General features: G+C 45.9%; 1 protein-coding gene across 2 annotated transcripts; it reads left to right on the top strand.

The window, feature by feature from the left end:
- The first annotated feature begins 748 nt into the window (after nucleotides 1-748).
- Nucleotides 749-15721, top strand: LOC106574934 (growth hormone-regulated TBC protein 1-A). 2 transcript variants are annotated; one of them, XM_082963165.1, is made up of 8 exons: nucleotides 752-1543; nucleotides 3239-3390; nucleotides 4255-4422; nucleotides 6797-6921; nucleotides 11365-11461; nucleotides 11797-11969; nucleotides 14153-14338; nucleotides 14625-15721. In XM_082963165.1, exons 1-8 carry the CDS (start codon nucleotides 1431-1433, stop codon nucleotides 14715-14717), a joined length of 1107 nt encoding a protein of 368 aa, XP_082819291.1. In that variant the 5' UTR covers nucleotides 752-1430; the 3' UTR covers nucleotides 14718-15721. The 2 variants fall into 2 exon arrangements, with proteins under 2 accessions (XP_082819292.1, XP_082819291.1); XM_082963166.1 differs by lacking the exon at nucleotides 14153-14338 and having other exon boundaries at nucleotides 749-1543.
- Nucleotides 15722-15802: the final 81 nt, after the last annotated feature.

The following is a 15802-nucleotide window of genomic DNA, read 5'->3' as shown; positions in this document are numbered from 1 at the left end:
AGTTAGCTCTACTGACCTTGGCGTATCTGTACTCTCCCTAAGGCTCGTGACTATTGTCATTATCACAAGTAAACCAGAACTAAGGCACCATACATTTCATTTAATGTCATTAGAATAATCTCAGAAATTAGGGACATATTTGGCCACTACATGTATCAATGAAGTTTACAAGAGAATCTTTGTTCAAATGTTGACACCAGAGGGTTAATTTTTTTCTGGAATATTTCCAAGGTCCCAGATACACCCACACACCACACACAGGTTGTTTGTGTGCCAGCTAGATGTTCTACTACCCCCACACAGTAAATGTGCCCTCACTGCCAGTGTTTTGGCTACAGACATGGACTATAACCTGGGGAAATAAGCCACTTATCTCATACTATTCACACCAGTCGCCTTTCACTGACGGTTGGAAAAACAGCCCTAAACACACTATTTTATGCTAAGAAATGGACGATGTGCACTTTTATTGATGGGTTATGCTCAAACACACATGCATACACACACATTCGTTTCTGGAAAAAAACTGTGTATAAGGATATGTCCTTAAAGTCCTTAGATTAATATTAATTTGAAGTTGTAGCTACTTCAAATATACATTTTAGAAACTTAACATTGATTTTTTTTACAAGGATTTTGTCATGGCATGTGTGATGCATGACGTCATCTACTGTAAAAATCACCTGTCAGGGGGAGTGGCTTAAGGTAAGCATCAGAAGGGTTTCCCCCATTCCGTTATCATGACGTGGCATTGTGGACATTTTGTAAACCAACTATATAACGAAGATTAATTTAAGAAAATGAGATGTGATTATATATAATTGAATAGGTTAATTATTTCATCGCAGATCGTTTTGGAGTTGCGTACCTAGAATATTTATGAGAGGGCGGTTCTATTTCCCGCTCATGCTTGATTGACAGGTGCCCCGAGGCTAAGCGGAGCTCACGCAGTCTACCTTGGAGAACATGGTAACAAACCACCCGGCGGATTCATAGACATTTCTACATATTTATTAATGATGGACCATGTTTCGACACGCTGTGGAGTCAGCCGATCGCGTTTAACATTGTTGTTGCGGTTGTTCTCCAGTTTCAGCCACCAAAATAAAAAACCCAGGTGCATAAACGGGTTTCTCTCTTCCAGTTAGGATGAAAGATCGAGACACTTTACTCTCCTCTTCCAGGTAAATTAGCTTGTGCCTCGGGTGGGTCAATACAAATCCCTGTTTGACTGTCTGGGACATCGAGAGACTCCTCCTGTCCCTGGTCGCCATCCGAGTCCACGCCTGGGATTTGCAGTTGTGGGACTCGCTTCATGGAGAGAGCAGCGATATCGTTTCAACTTTTGGACTACAGAATAGCCTACTGAAATTAACTAAACGTTAAGGCCATATTTCCACGGCATATCTGGAATATATCTGTCTTCACTCATGGAAAAGAAAACCATGAAAGAGAACAGGGTTCGCTCGCCTCAACTTCGAAGCCTGAACTCCACTATCATCTGTCCTCCCAGCGGCAGCAGCGCCAGAGAGAGAGTTCACAGGTAGCCACTCTTTATAGCCAGCAACTTAACAAACTAGCTGGCCAAGAAGCTTCGCATAGTTTTGCCCGTCCCTACCACCATACACCTGACAATTGAATCTTCTTAGCGTTACACAAAAGTTAAACCATTTTAGGGAGAGTTATGTAAAGAAAATGGCCAACGCTAACTAGTCAAGCTGGCTAGCGACAAACCATGGCAGGTGTTGCTTGGTTGTACTTGTGTTTTGCAAAGTTACCTCATACAGTAGTTAGCTAGCTAGTTGTGTTGAGAATGCGAGGACTGTTGGACTCAGTCCTTCGTAATGGCATGTGCACTATTCCAAACTGCCTGGGAACCTCCACCCGACACCCCGTCCCCCACCATGGAGACGACACGTTTTAGTAGACTACACGTTTTAGTAGCTAGTCACACCACCATGGAGACTACACGTTTTAGTAGCTAGTCACACCACCATGGAGACTACACGTTTTAGTAACTAGTCACACCACCATGGAGACTACACGTTTTAGTAGCTAGTCACACGTGTTGTGCTACGCACAGGAGTCCTCCGCTGTTGTGAACATTGAAACACAGTGCAGTCGATGAACATTGCTGGCTAGGAAAGTTCCCAACCAAAACAGTAGGCCTACGCTACTTACTTCAACACAGCTTTGCACTGAGAAGTTCAGACTTTTTTTCTCGGTTGTATATTTCTACATGATCGGGTACGCATTGTGGCCCCCAAGGTTATTATAGTTTAGTGTTTTTATATTAGTTTTTATTTCTATTAGTTAACATACATCATGATTTAAACATATATTTTTATTTATAATAGTTTTGGAGTAAAATATAATCGTTTCTTAGTTTCAAACTTTTTTTCATGATTTTAGTTTACAATAATAACCTTGGTGGCCTCTCAGGGCTCATTCTTCCTCTCCTCGCCTTCTTCCTTTCCTCTCCTCCTTTCCTCTTCCTTTCCTCTCCTCGCCTTCTTCCTTTCCTCTCCTCCTTTCCTCTTCCTTTCCTCTCCTCGCCTTCTTCCTTTCCTCTCCTCCTTTCCTCATTCTTCCTCTCCTTGCCTTCTTCCTTTCCTCTCCTCCTTTCCTCATTCTTCCTCTCCTTCTTCCTTTCCTCTTGCTCCTCCTTTCCATAGTGTGGTCTTATGCAACCACCTTTCAGTATTCACCCAGCTACAGTGGGAAAATCCCATTAGGTCACTAATCCACATGATATCATTGCTCTTATTAAATCTAGTCCTCTGGAAAAACCAGTCTCACTACGCTCGTCACTCACTATTCCCTTTAGATTGACTTAGTTTCTCACTCCTGCTAGCTAGAGTCCGTATGGCTGTGACTCTGTTTCAGTGTGGGCCCGTATGGCTGTGACTCTGTTTCAGTGTGGACCCGTATGGCTGTGACTCTGTTTCAGTGTGGGCCCGTATGGCTGTGACTCTGTTTCAGTGTGGGCCCGTATGGCTGTGACTCTGTTTCAGTGTGGGCCCGTATGGCTGTGACTCTGTTTCAGTGTGGGCCCGTATGGCTGTGACTCTGTTTCAGTGTGGGCCCGTATGGCTGTGACTCTGTTTCAGTGTGGACCCGTATGGCTGTGACTCTGTTTCAGTGTGGACCCGTATGGCTGTGACTCTGTTTCAGTGTGGACCCGTATGGCTGTGACTCTGTTTCAGTGTGGACCCGTATGGCTGTGACTCTGTTTCAGTGTGGACCCGTATGGCTTTGAGCGGTTGGAGGACTTTGACTATGAGTCGTATGAGGAGTTGATGTCAGAGTACCTGGCCGTGCTCACCAGGAGGTCCATCAGATGGTCCAAGCTGTTGCAGGGCCCGGGACGGCTGGAGAAGAGCATCAAGGGTGAGTGGGACTTCATCAGAGCATAAAATACACTTTTTAGTGGCAGGTAGATATTTTTTACCAGCAAAAATATTGTTTTCTGCTAAAATGAAACTAACAAAACACCAAAAAACTGATGAGTATACATTGTAATGTTTCTAAAACAATACATCTAAGAAGTAATGTGGTATTTTGTTTCATTATATTTTTTGTATTCCAAGTCTTTTAACCAAAATATCACAGATTAGACAAAAATGTTCACCTGCCCCAGTTAAGGGCGGGAGGTTACCGCGGTAGCACAACTCGAGTCATGTTTGTGTCTGTGAGATTGAGTCTTGACTAGTAGAAGCATTGTCTTCTCTTCTCTAACCAGGCTGGTTGAGAGACTGCCAAGAGTGTGCAATGCTGTCCTCAAGGCAAAGATTCAACTTTTCTACTTTGAAGAATCTCAAGTATAAAATATATTTTCATTTGTTTGAGACTTTTTTTGGTTACTACACGATTCCAAATGTGATATTTCATAGTTATGTCTTCACTGTTATTCTACAATGTAGAAAATAGTCAAAATAAAGAGAAACCCTTGAATGAGTAGGTGTGTCCAAAGGTTTAACTGGTACTGTATTTAATTTTTTTTTTAAATGTTGTTTTGTAAATATGTTATTTAAAAAAAAAAAAAATGTTTCGATTATTTTCCCTTAACCCTACCACCCCTCCCCCCAATTGGAGTAAACAAATGGAAAATACTTTGGCTTCCACTTCCAGCTTATACATTTGGCAGGTGTTCACGTCAAATCAGTGTTTTTGTTCATGCTGCTTCTTGGGGGTGTGTGTGAGAGCGAAAAATAGACTTAAGTTGCATCACTGACTCATGAAGCACTCCCACAGTGAAGCGGTATGTGCGTAAGGGCGTGCCCAACGAGCACCGAGGGTTGATCTGGATGTCAGCCAGCGGGGCCCAGGAGCACCTGGAGAGGAACCCAGGCTACTATCACTCTCTACTGGACACTACGAAGCAACAGCATGACCCCAAGCTGGTAGACTCCATACGCACAGGTTAGCTAATATAGATCATCACGGGTTAGCTAATATAGATCATCACAGGTTAGCAGATATACACCTGAACAGGTTAGCTGATATAGATCATCACGGGTTAGCTGATATAGATCATCACAGGTTAGCAGATATACACCTGAACAGGTTAGCTGATATAGATCATCACGGGTTAGCTGATATAGATCATCACAGGTTAGCAGATATACACCTGAACAGGTTAGCTGATATAGATCATCACGGGTTAGCTGATATACACCTGAACAGGTTAGCTAATATAGATCATCACGGGTTAGCTAATATAGATCATCACGGGTTAGCTGATATAGATCATCACGGGTTAGCTAATATAGATCATCACGGGTTAGCTGATATAGATCATCACAGGTTAGCAGATATACACCTGAACAGGTTAGCTAATATAGATCATCACGGGTTAGCTAATATAGATCATCACGGGTTAGCTGATATACACCTGAACAGGTTAGCTGATATAGATCATCAAGGGTTAGCTAATATAGATCATCACGGGTTAGCTGATATAGATCATCACGGGTTAGCTGATATAGATCATCACGGGTTAGCTGATATAGATCATCACGGGTTAGCTGATATAGATCATCACGGGTTAGCTGATATAGATCATCACGGGTTAGGTGATATAGATCATCACGGGTTAGCTGATATAGATCATCACGGGTTAGCTGATATAGATCATCACGGGTTAGCTGATATAGATCATCACGGGTTAGCTGATATAGATCATCACGGGTTAGCTGATATAGATCATCACAGGTTAGCTGATATACACCTGAACAGGTTAGCTGATATAGATCATCACGGGTTAGCTGATATAGATCATCACGGGTTAGCTGATATAGATCGTCACGGGTTAGCTGATATACACCTGAACAGGTTAGCTGATATAGATCGTCACGGGTTAGCTGATATAGATCGTCACGGGTTAGCTGATATAGATCGTCACGGGTTAGCTGATATAGATCGTCACGGGTTAGCTGATATAGATCGTCACGGGTTAGCTGATATAGATCGTCACGGGTTAGCTGATATAGATCGTCACGGGTTAGCTGATATAGATCGTCACGGGTTAGCTGATATAGATCGTCACGGGTTAGCTGATATACACCTGAACGGGTTAGCTGATATAGATCATCACGGGTTAGCTGATATACACCTGAACAGGTTAGCTGATAGAGATCGTCACGGGTTAGCTGATATACACCTGAACAGGTTAGCTAATATAGATCATCACGGGTTAGCTGATATACACCTGAACAGGTTAGCTGATATAGATCGTCACGGGTTAGCTGATATAGATCGTCACGGGTTAGCTGATATAGATCGTCACGGGTTAGCTGATAAAGATCGTCACGGGTTAGCTGATATACACCTGAACAGGTTAGCTGATATAGATCGTCACGGGTTAGCTGATATAGATCGTCACGGGTTAGCTGATATAGATCGTCACGGGTTAGCTGATATAGATTGTCACGGGTTAGCTGATATAGATCGTCACGGGTTAGCTGATATACACCTGAACAGGTTAGCTGATATAGATCATCACGGGTTAGCTGATATACACCTGAACAGGTTAGCTGATAAAGATCGTCACGGGTTAGCTGATATACACCTGAACAGGTTAGCTGATATAGATCATCACGGGTTAGCTGATATAGATCGTCACGGGTTAGCTGATATAGATCGTCACGGGTTAGCTGATATAGATCGTCACGGGTTAGCTGATATAGATCGTCACGGGTTAGCTGATATAGATCGTCACGGGTTAGCTGATATAGATCGTCACGGGTTAGCTGATATAGATCGTCACGGGTTAGCTGATATAGATCGTCACGGGTTAGCTGATATAGATCGTCACGGGTTAGCTGATATAGATCGTCACGGGTTAGCTGATATACACCTGAACAGGTTAGCTGATATAGATCGTCACGGGTTAGCTGATATACACCTGAACAGGTTAGCTGATATAGATCGTCACGGGTTAGCTGATATACACCTGAACAGGTTAGCTGATATAGATCGTCACGGGTTAGCTGATATAGATCATCACGGGTTAGCTGATATAGATCGTCACGGGTTAGCTGATATACACCTGAACAGGTTAGCTGATATAGACCGTCACGGGTTAGCTGATATAGACCGTCACGGGTTAGCTGATATAGATCATCACGGGTTAGCTGATATAGACCTGAACATGGGAGCTTGAGCTCTGAGATATTTCTCTCTGTATGTACTCGGCTTTGACAAATAGCTGAAAGGGTTAGAGATGTTTGTGGAGTTGGCAGCAGGTTATTTTTGGTGGTGATTCTAACCACCTCCATCCCTCCCTCCCTGGCAGACCTGAACAGAACCTTTCCTGACAACGTCCAGTTCCGCAAGACGTCCAACCCATGTCTCCAGAAAACCCTGTACAACGTGCTGCTAGCGTACGGACACCACAACCCAGCTGTGGGCTACTGTCAAGTACGTTTATCCTGTTACACCTGACCGTTATTTACTGCATCCCAAATGGCACCCTATTCCCTATATAGTGCACTACTTTAGACCAGAGCCCACAGGCAGCCTCAGATTCCACTTTACAGGCTTAGTCACTGGTTCCCAACTCCAGTCCTCTACTCCAGTGGTTCCCAACTCCAGTCCTCTACTCCAGTGGTTCCCAACTCCAGTCCTCTACTCCAGTGGTTCCCAACTCCGGTCCTCTACTCCAGTGGTGCCCAACTCCAGTCCTCTACTCCAGTGGTGCCCAACTCCAGTCCTCTACTCCAGTGGTGCCCAACTCCAGTCCTCTACTCCAGTGGTTCCCAACTCCAGTCCTCTACTCCAGTGGTGCCCAACTCCAGTCCTCTACTCCAGTGGTTCCCAACTCCAGTCCTCTACTCCGGTGGTTCCCAACTCCAGTCCTCTACTCCGGTGGTTCCCAACTCCAGTCCTCTACTCCGGTGGTTCCCAACTCCAGTCCTCTACTCCGGTGGTTCCCAACTCCAGTCCTCTACTCCGGTGGTTCCCAACTCCGGTCCTCTACTCCGGTGGTTCCCAACTCCGGTCCTCTACTCCAGTGGTTCCCAACTCCGGTCCTCTACTCCAGTGGTGCCCAACTCCAGTCCTCTACTCCAGTGGTTCCCAACTCCAGTCCTCTACTCCAGTGGTTCCCAACTCCAGTCCTCTACTCCAGTGGTGCCCAACTCCAGTCCTCTACTCCAGTGGTGCCCAACTCCAGTCCTCTACTCCAGTGGTGCCCAACTCCAGTCCTCTACTCCAGTGGTGCCCAACTCCAGTCCTCTACTCCAGTGGTGCCCAACTCCAGTCCTCTACTCCAGTGGTGCCCAACTCCAGTCCTCTACTCCAGTGGTGCCCAACTCCAGTCCTCTACTCCAGTGGTGCCCAACTCCAGTCCTCTACTCCAGTGGTGCCCAACTCCAGTCCTCCAGTACCCCCAACAGTACACATTATTGTTGTAGCCCCGGACCAGCACACCTGATTGAGTTGGATCAGGGGGTCCTGGAAGACTGGAGGTGGGAAACACAGTTCTATTGTTTCTCAGCCCCACTGCTACTGCACTGTGTTCACAGTGCCCCCTGTGGCTGGTCCTGGCATTATCTGCTAGCCTTTTCAGGAATCCCAACCCTTCCTCGATCATTCAATCAGCTTTTGTTCCTAAATGGGAATTCTATAGTTGGAATGGCATGTCGAATAGACAAGGCTACTGTGTGTGTGGTTGTGTGTGATTTGATAGGGAGATTTTCAGCCTTTTGCAATGCAAAGAAGCAGCATTATGGTTGAAGGTTTGGTGTGTGGAGAGTCAGTCCTCTCTGTCTCTCTCTCGTATTGTCTGCTTCTCTGTTTATTAGTCTGTCTGCTTCTCTGTTTATTAGTCTGTCTGCTTCTCTGTTTATTAGTCTGTCTGCTTCTCTATTTATTAGTCTGTCTGTCTCTCGTATTGTCTGCTTCTCTATTTATTAGTCTGTCTGTCTCTCGTATTGTCTGCTTCTCTGTTTATTAGTCTGTCTGTCTCTCTCGTATTGTCTGCTTCTCTGTTTATTAGTCTGTCTGCTTCTCTGTTTATTAGTCTGTCTGCTTCTCTGTTTATTAGTCTGTCTGCTTCTCTGTTTATTAGTCTGTCTGCTTCTCTGTTTATTAGTCTGTCTGCTTCTCTGTTTATTAGTCTGTCTGCTTCTCTGTTTATTAGTCTGTCTGTCTCTCGTATTGTCTGCTTCTCTGTTTATTAGTCTGTCTGTCTCTCTCGTATTGTCTGCTTCTCTATTTATTAGTCTGTCTGTCTCTCGTATTGTCTGCTTCTCTGTTTATTAGCCTGTCTGCTTCTCTATTTATTAGTCTGTCTGTCTCTCGTATTGTCTGCTTCTCTGTTTATTAGCCTGTCTGTCTCTCGTATTGTCTGCTTCTCTGTTTATTAGTCTGTCTGCTTCTCTATTTATTAGTCTGTCTGTCTCTCGTATTGTCTGCTTCTCTGTTTATTAGTCTGTCTCTCTCGTATTGTCTGCTTCTCTGTTTATTAGTCTGTCTGCTTCTCTGTTTATTAGCCTGTCTGTCTCTCGTATTGTCTGCTTCTCTGTTTATTAGTCTGTCTCTCTCGTATTGTCTGCTTCTCTGTTTATTAGCCTGTCTGCTTCTCTGTTTATTAGCCTGTCTGCTTCTCTGTTTATTAGTCTGTCTGTCTCTCTCGTATTGTCTGCTTCTCTGTTTATTAGCCTGTCTGCTTCTCTGTTTATTAGCCTGTCTGCTTCTCTGTTTATTAGCCTGTCTGCTTCTCTGTTTATTAGCCTGTCTGCTTCTCTGTTTATTAGCCTGTCTGCTTCTCTGTTTATTAGCCTGTCTGTCTCTCTCGTATTGTCTGCTTCTCTGTTTATTAGTCTGTCTCTCTCGTATTGTCTGCTTCTCTGTTTATTAGTCTGTCTGCTTCTCTGTTTATTAGTCTGTCTGCTTCTCTGTTTATTAGTCTGTCTGCTTCTCTGTTTATTAGCCTGTCTGCTTCTCTGTTTATTAGCCTGTCTGCTTCTCTGTTTATTAGCCTGTCTGCTTCTCTGTTTATTAGTCTGTCTGTCTCTCTCGTATTGTCTGCTTCTCTGTTTATTAGCCTGTCTGTCTCTCGTATTGTCTGCTTCTCTGTTTATTAGTCTGTCTGCTTCTCTGTTTATTAGCCTGTCTGCTTCTCTGTTTATTAGCCTGTCTGCTTCTCTGTTTATTAGTCTGTCTGTCTCTCTCGTATTGTCTGCTTCTCTGTTTATTAGCCTGTCTGCTTCTCTGTTTATTAGCCTGTCTGCTTCTCTGTTTATTAGCCTGTCTGCTTCTCTGTTTATTAGCCTGTCTGCTTCTCTGTTTATTAGTCTGTCTGTTTCTCTGTTTATTAGCCTGTCTGTCTCTCTCGTATTGTCTGCTTCTCTGTTTATTAGTCTGTCTGTCTCTCTCGTATTGTCTGCTTCTCTGTTTATTAGTCTGTCTCTCTCGTATTGTCTGCTTCTCTGTTTATTAGTCTGTCTGCTTCTCTGTTTATTAGTCTGTCTGCTTCTCTGTTTATTAGCCTGTCTGCTTCTCTGTTTATTAGCCTGTCTGCTTCTCTGTTTATTAGCCTGTCTGCTTCTCTGTTTATTAGCCTGTCTGCTTCTCTGTTTATTAGTCTGTCTGCTTCTCTGTTTATTAGCCTGTCTGCTTCTCTGTTTATTAGCCTGTCTGCTTCTCTGTTTATTAGTCTGTCTGTCTCTCTCGTATTGTCTGCTTCTCTGTTTATTAGCCTGTCTGCTTCTCTGTTTATTAGCCTGTCTGCTTCTCTGTTTATTAGCCTGTCTGCTTCTCTGTTTATTAGCCTGTCTGCTTCTCTGTTTATTAGTCTGTCTGTCTCTCTCGTATTGTCTGCTTCTCTGTTTATTAGCCTGTCTGTCTCTCTCGTATTGTCTGCTTCTCTGTTTATTAGTCTGTCTGTCTCTCGTATTGTCTGCTTCTCTGTTTATTAGTCTGTCTGTCTCTCTCGTATTGTCTGCTTCTCTGTTTATTAGCCTGTCTGCTTCTCTGTTTATTAGCCTGTCTGCTTCTCTGTTTATTAGCCTGTCTGCTTCTCTGTTTATTAGTCTGTCTGTCTCTCGTATTGTCTGCTTCTCTGTTTATTAGCCTGTCTGTCTCTCTCGTATTGTCTGCTTCTCTGTTTATTAGCCTGTCTGTCTCTCTCGTATTGTCTGCTTCTCTGTTTATTAGCCTGTCTGTCTCTCTCGTATTGTCTGCTTCTCTGTTTATTAGTCTGTCTGTCTCTCTCGTATTGTCTGCTTCTCTGTTTATTAGTCTGTCTGTCTCTCTCGTATTGTCTGCTTCTCTGTTTATTAGTCTGTCTGTCTCTCGTATTGTCTGCTTCTCTGTTTATTAGCCTGTCTGTCTCTCTGTTTATTAGTCTGTCTGTCTCTCGTATTGTCTGCTTCTCTGTTTATTAGCCTGTCTTTTTGACCATCAAAGACACATTAAATCACATCAATTCCAATAGTTACTAGAGAATAGGGTGCCATGGGCCCTGGTCAAATGTAGTACACTATATAGGGAATAGGGTGCCATGGGCCCTGGTCAAAAATAGTGCACTATATAGGGCCCTGGTCTAAAGTAGTGCACTATATAGCGAATAGGGTTCCATTTGGGACTCTTGTGTATCTCTGTTCATGTCTCCCTCTCTGAACTAATTTTCCAGAATACAGACCTGTTCTCTCTTCCTCTTAGCAACAGGCTGTATTAGCAGGGAGAGAGGGAGAGAGAGGGCTGTTGAATTAGAATGGCTTGTGTCCCTCACTAAGCTGTCAAGGAGAGGATGTCTACAACCTACAGACATCACCTTAAACACTGTTGCATAACTATTAACCATTTATTGTGGCTGAAATGTAATATTCATATGTATTTAAACTGTCTTGTCTTCAGGGCATGAACTTCATCGCTGGGTACCTCATCATCATCACTAAAGATGAGGAGAAATCATTCTGGCTGATGGACACTCTACTGAGCAGGATACTACCAGGTGGGTAGTGGGTCTATGTATAACCCAGTGGAGGTCACATGGTCTGAGCCTCGTTAAGAACCATGTCCCGTCACACGGAGGGGGTAATCCGATGATGTCACACAGGAAATTAAATCACGCCCCAACCCACTACCTCACTTCCTGTTCTGCCATAGTCGGGCTCCACTCTGACAAACAGGTGGATTTGATCTGAGATCACATTCGTCACTGAGTTCAGGGCTCATATCTTTGAGGTGTGTGTGTGTGCGCGCTGTCCCTTGAAGACAGTAAAAAAGCAACCGTGTAATGGAAGGGACTGTTGATACTAAGTTGTGTCCTGTCTGTCTCCTGTCCAGACTACTACACCCCGGCCATGCTGGGGCTGAAGATGGACCAGGAGGTTTTAGGGGAGCTTGTGAGGACCAAAGCCCCAGTTGTGTGGCAGGCCATGGGGCAACACAACGTCATGTGGACCCTGGTGGTCTCCAGGTGGTTCATCTGTCTCTACATAGACGTCCTGCCTGTAGAGGTGAGGGGGATGGGGGGGATGGGGGGGGGGGGGGGGGATGGGGGGGTTGAAAAGCAAGGAGAGAACTTTGGCCAAATCTTCGTTGTTGTTGGAGTACTATTACTAAGTTGATGTAACTATTGAACATGTAAACACCCAGTCAGGTTTGGGTCAGTGATCTGTTGTAGAAGGGCTATTAAATAATGTTTTATCAGTGCTGAGCTTTATCAGAGACTCAGCCCCACCACAGGACTGAATCAGGTTTACAGGGCAGAATGGCACTCGGCCCCACCACAGGACTGAATCAGGTTTACAGGGCAGAATGGGACTCGGCCCCAGCACAGGACTGAATCAGGTTTACAGGGCAGAATGGGACTCGGCCCCACCACAGGACTGAATCAGGTTTACAGGGCAGAATGGGACTCGGCCCCACCACAGGACTGAATCAGGTTTACAGGGCAGAATGGCACTCGGCCCCACCACAGGACTGAATCAGGTTTACAGGGCAGAATGGGACTCGGCCCCACCACAGGACTGAATCAGGTTTACAGGGCAGAATGGGACTCGGCCCCACCACAGGACTGAATCAGGTTTACAGGGCAGAATGGGACTCGGCCCCACCACAGGACTGAATCAGGTTTACAGGGCAGAATGGGACTCGGCCCCACCACAGGACTGAATCAGGTTTACAGGGCAGAATGGCACTCGGCCCCACCACAGGACTGAATCAGGTTTACAGGGCAGAATGGCACTCGGCCCCACCACAGGACTGAATCAGGTTTACAGGGCAGAATGGCACTCGGCCCCACCACAGGACTGAATCAGGTTTACAGGGCAGAATGGCACTCGGCCCCACCACAGGACTGAATCAGGTTTACAGGGCAGAATGGGACTCGGCCCCACCACAGGACTGAATCAGGTTTACAGGGCAGAATGGGACTCGGCCCCACCACAGGACTGAATCAGGTTTACAGGGCAGAATGGGACTCGGCCCCACCACAGGACTGAATCAGGTTTACAGGGCAGAATGGCACTCAGCCCCACCACAGGACTGAATCAGGTTTACAGGGCAGAATGGCACTCAGCCCCACCACAGGACTGAATCAGGTTTACAGGGCAGAATGGCACTCGGCCCCACCACAGGACTGAATCAGGTTTACAGGGCAGAATGGCACTCGGCCCCACCACAGGACTGAATCAGGTTTACAGGGCAGAATGGGACTCGGCCCCACCACAGGACTGAATCAGGTTTACAGGGCAGAATGGCACTCGGCCCCACCACAGGACTGAATCAGGTTTACAGGGCAGAATGGGACTCAGCCCCACCACAGGACTGAATCAGGTTTACAGGACTGAATCAGGTTTACAGGGCAGAATGGGACTCAGCCCCACCACAGGACTGAATCAGGTTTACAGGACTGAATCAGGTTTACAGGGCAGAATGGCACTCAGCCCCACCACAGGACTGAATCAGGTTTACAGGGCAGAATGGCACAGCCCCACCACAGGACTGAATCAGGTTTACAGGGCAGGATGTGTTCTGTGTGTCAGGAGATCAGTCTGCTGAGCTGAACTAAGTCCAGGGCTGTGTCCTGGAGCAGCAGGAAGGGAAGAATGAGACAGCATAATGAAGATCAATCTTTACATATTTCATCACCATGCCTAGTGTCACTGTACCATCTCAGCTTGATGACCTGTCCTGCGGCCCATTAAGCCCGACTGTCCTGCGGCCCATTAAGCCCGACTGTCCTGCGGCCCATTAAACCCGACTGTCCTGCGGCCCATTAAACCCGACTGTCCTGCGGCCCATTGAGCCCGACTGTCCTGCGGCCCATTGAGCCCGACTGTCCTGCGGCCCATTGAGCCCGACTGTCCTGCGGCCCATTGAGCCCGACTGTCCTGCGGCCCATTGAGCCCGACTGTCCTGCGGCCCATTGAGCCCGACTGTCCTGCGGCCCATTGAGCCCGACTGTCCTGCGGCCCATTGAGCCCGACTGTCCTGCGGCCCATTGAGCCCGACTGTCCTGCGGCCCATTGAGCCCGACTGTCCTGCGGCCCATTGAGCCCGACTGTCCTGCGGCCCATTGAGCCCGACTGTCCTGCGGCCCATTGAGCCCGACTGTCCTGCGGCCCATTGAGCCCGACTGTCCTGCGGCCCATTTAAGCCTGACTCTCTCGTCTCTCTCCTTGGTTCTCGTCCTCAGACGGTTCTGCGTATCTGGGACTGTCTGTTCTACGAGGGTTCTAAGATACTGTTCCGTGTGGCTCTGACGTTGATAAGGAACCAGCAGGCTGAGGTCCAACAGGCCGGTTCCCTGCCTGACGTCTGTGACAGCTTCAAACACATGACCAGAGGGCCTTTTATAGAGGACTGCCACACCTTCATGCAGGTACACACACACACACACTGAAATGAATGTGTGTGTGTGGATGTGTTTTAACTATTCTTGTGGAATAGCAAACAAACAAAAAGTTGACCAACTGGGGACATTTTGTTAGTCCCACAAGGTGAAATGCTATTTCTACGGGGGTTTAGGTTAGGGTAAGAGTACGGGTTACAGTTAGGGAAAATAGGATTTTAAGTGGGACTAAATTGTGTGTCCCCACAAGGTTAGCTGTACACCATAATAATCTCTGTTCATCCCTCTGTAATCCTTTGTCTTGCTGCTTTCCCAGAAAATCTTCACAGAACCCGGAAGCCTCTCCATGGCAACCATCACCAAGCTCCGGGAGAGGTGTCGAGCGCGCATCATCGCTGAGGAGTCCTGACCCCATCCTCCTGACCTGTCAATCAAACACACTGCACATTCCGGGCTGGGTCCCAACACTCCTTAATGGTCTCCTCTCCTCGGAGCCTATCCCTCACTGTTGGGACAGTGTCCTAGACTGTTGTGTACTCTTTAGCATAACTACCATGTAGACTACCATGTAGCTATGTAGACTACCATGTAGCTATGTAGTACTACTAGGGATGAAAATAAGGTGTTAGGAGTACCGGTAAATGAATAACTATGCTGTGGGGGTACGCCGTACCGGTTAAACATGAGAATCACAGTAGTTAACAACAAAGATGCCAATGAAACCTTTTGGCTATTACACTATTATCATTACTGTATGAAAGTCACATGAAATAAAAATATTTAGTGAATGGACATGAAAACATGGAATCCGCTCAGATGCGATGTGGTTTGGCAGTAAGTGACATTTAGCAGAAAGCCGAGATGATCAGACAGCAGCGGACACATCAGGTGAGTTTACCAGACTGACGTAGACCTAATGACTGACATCGCTGGATATCATTCATCAAATGGTGGCTGCACAGTGCACTGTAGAGATGCAGGAAGTAAACATGACTTTTAGTCCAGCATTGGTGTTCATCTGCATTGGGGGAAACCAGCCCTGAATGTATACATGTAGCTAGATAGTTAATGTATACATGTAGCATGTCTTAACTCACACCCTGCTAACTGAGGATTCCATTGTGGCACCCTATTCCCTACAAAAGTAGTGCACTATATAGGGACTAGGGTGCCAATTGAGATGTGAGATTCATGTTGCTGACTGAAGCTCATGTTAACTGGAATTAACATTTATTTAAGAACAAGATTCTATGACTTTGCACTTTTCTCCTGAGTGATGAGAAGTAGACTAGAAGCATATGGTATGTTGTCGTACATGAATGATAGTGTCCGTTTTAGTTCACTATAAACTACCCTGATTCTTTGTACACCAGACACTATTAAATAAACTACTGACTCAATCCTCCTTCACAATCGTGTGACCCCCGTCTGTTTTTTGATACGTTTGTAGTCCCTGTAGTCTCTAATGCTGGGAACTACAAACCCCATCTATTC

Source organism: Salmo salar, chromosome 16, assembly GCF_965601325.2.
Source record: "Salmo salar chromosome 16, fSalSal1, whole genome shotgun sequence".
NCBI lineage: Eukaryota > Metazoa > Chordata > Actinopteri > Salmoniformes > Salmonidae > Salmo > Salmo salar.
This window is presented reverse-complemented; position numbering and strand designations above follow the sequence as displayed.

Bases quoted from the DNA above. Each gene is read 5' to 3' on its own strand.
- LOC106574934 (XM_082963165.1), top strand. From the start codon at position 1,431: ATGGAAAAGAAAACCATGAAAGAGAACAGGGTTCGCTCGCCTCAACTT. The intron at 6,922-11,364 runs GTACGTTTATCC...TCTTGTCTTCAG, and splicing joins CAGCTGTGGGCTACTGTCAA to GGCATGAACTTCATCGCTGG. The intron at 11,970-14,152 runs GTGAGGGGGATG...TCTCGTCCTCAG, and splicing joins TAGACGTCCTGCCTGTAGAG to ACGGTTCTGCGTATCTGGGA.